This window comes from Octodon degus, unplaced genomic scaffold (assembly GCF_000260255.1).
Source record: "Octodon degus isolate 3935 unplaced genomic scaffold, OctDeg1.0 scaffold00159, whole genome shotgun sequence".
Taxonomy (NCBI): Eukaryota; Metazoa; Chordata; class Mammalia; order Rodentia; family Octodontidae; genus Octodon; species Octodon degus.
Genome location: NW_004524735.1, coordinates 6,763,889 through 6,766,185, shown reverse-complemented (window position 1 = coordinate 6,766,185; position 2,297 = coordinate 6,763,889). Strand labels below are relative to the sequence as shown.

At 43.5% G+C, this 2,297-nt stretch overlaps 1 protein-coding gene across 1 annotated transcript; it reads right to left on the bottom strand.

Annotated features, from left to right (window-relative positions):
• Nucleotides 1-924: 924 nt before the first annotated feature.
• LOC101584878 (mas-related G-protein coupled receptor member X1-like) lies at nt 925-2,059 on the bottom strand. Its single transcript, XM_012517259.2, has one exon. It carries the CDS (start codon nt 2,057-2,059, stop codon nt 1,148-1,150), a length of 912 nt encoding a protein of 303 aa, XP_012372713.1. The 3' UTR covers nt 925-1,147.
• Nucleotides 2,060-2,297: the final 238 nt, after the last annotated feature.

The window sequence follows — 2,297 nt, the reverse complement described above, 5'->3', positions numbered from 1 at the left end:
AGAAAAGAAAAGAAAAGAAAAGAAAAGAAAAGAAAAGAAAAGAAAAGAAAAGAAAAGAAAAGAAAAGAAAAGAAAAGAAAAGAAAAGAAAAGAGACATGCAGGTGCAAACAGGCTAAGCCACAGCTCTGGTGTCCAGGAGCCTCTGGCCTCATGGAGGAGAGAGATATAGCAAGGATCATCGTGTATTAATGGACTGATAGGTGGAGGTCATCCGCACAGCAGGACACACGGATGAAGAGGGATGCCATGTGGTGCAGGGAGTTTTGCCATCAAATGAGACTCTCTGAAGGAAATCGCAGCTGAACTAAGCCTTGAGGGCAGAGAAAGGGCAGGAGGGAGATGTTCTACAGAGAGGAACTTTCTGGCCAAGACTAGCAGTTCACAGGAGACCTGGGATGGAGGGAGAACAGTGGCAGTGACAGTTGCCAAGGGTTGAGAATGGATGAGCTCCTGCAGGGCTGACACGGAAGGAGAGAAGGCTGAACTGAAAGAAAGCCACTGAGTCATGGTGAATCACTTCTGCTCAGAAGGAACAACCCATGGGGAACAAGATGTGAGATTGCAGTTCATCAAGGCCAGGTGCCAAGCTGGCATTTCTACTGTTACTGGCCAAAAAAATCCATGTTCAGGTTACTTCGCCTCTGGGGTCTCAATAAATACTAACCAGCACGCTGGATGACCTTGGGGAAAAAAAAAGAAATCAGCATGGTACTGGTACAAAAATAGAAGTGAATAAAAATGAAATAGAGCAGAAGACATATACCCAATTCATATACTTGAAGTTCTTTAATTTTTCTTTTGTGCTTTGTATAACATCAAATTGTTTTGTTCAACAGAACCCCAAGAATAACCGTCTATACCACAGACAGACAGATAGAATACATACCAATTGTTAAGTCATAGTGAGACCCTGTAGACTTGTACTAAATATATTTTAAAAAGAAAATCCATGTAAAACTATCTATTTGAAAGCATCACAAAATCACCCAAGCATTTCCAATGCATGAGTCTAACAGAAGAGTAAACACCGTAGCATTGACTCTCAAAACCACATCCATCTAATAAAAGTGAGCTCTTCACCCCTAAGACACTCCACTGTCCAACCCCCAAGGTTTCCTGAATACGTTTTTCTCCACCTTCATTCTTCTAAGAGGAATCCTGCAGAGCCCTCTGAAGGGCCAGCTTGAGAGTCTTATGCTGCTGCCTAAAGGAGCCAATTAAGAAGTAAATGATGGGGTTGGCACAGCTGTTAATACAGGACAGGACAATTGGGACTGAATAAGGATGACAAAGGAAGTGATGAGCAGGAACTGGAAGCCAGAATAACAGGAACCAGTAAATTCCAAAGGGCAGGCCACAGATGAGGAAGACCAGGACCGTGACTAGAATGGTCAAATACAGCCTGGTTAGTGGCTTCCGTTGGGAACCACGATGGAGGACTTTGACTGCCAGGGCTAGGCTGGACATGGACAGAGTTAGAAATAAAAACGTCAGCCATGCAATTATGATAAAATCAACATTTTTCCAGCCAACAGATTTTCCAGAAACCTCATCTAGAAAATCAGAGTGGTACCAGTCTAGGATGCCAAGAAACAGGGATAAGGTCCAAAATAGGGTACACACAACAGCTGACGTGTATCTTGGACGGTGGCTGCGATACCAGATGGGCCATAGGACACAGAGGCAGCGCTCTATGCTAATGGCACTGAGGATGCTCAGACCTGTAATGTATGGAATAATTGCTATATTGGCATAGATAGCAGGATTATATATATAAGTGCGACCCAAGCACAGGACAAGCAGGGAGCCAATAAAATAGCAACAGAGGAGGAGGAAGTCCGATGCAGCCAGGTTGAGGATGTAGACTGAGATGGTGTTCCTGCGCATCCAACATCCCTGGAGATGGATAACAACTCCATTTCCTGCCATCCCCACCAGAGCAATGATTACAATCAGCAGATCTGGGATCAAAGTCTCATAACAATGCAGAAAGGAGGATGTACCACTTCCCATATCTATTGGGAGTTCCATCTCCTCTGGTGTCGTGGTTGGGTCCATGCTGACAAACCGCTCACTGGTGTACCTGAGAATACAAACAATTTTGAGAACATGCTGTACAGTAACTTATTCTCAAAACCACCCTGCTAGGTGAGAACTATTGTTCCTATTTTTAAAAAGAAAGGATTAAATGACTAAGTGGTCTATCCAGATATGGTGGTCCTGGATTAGAGTGCTAGAGATAAACCTAGCATTTATAGACTGTACAAACTGATCTTTCTCTTCCAAACACAAGTTT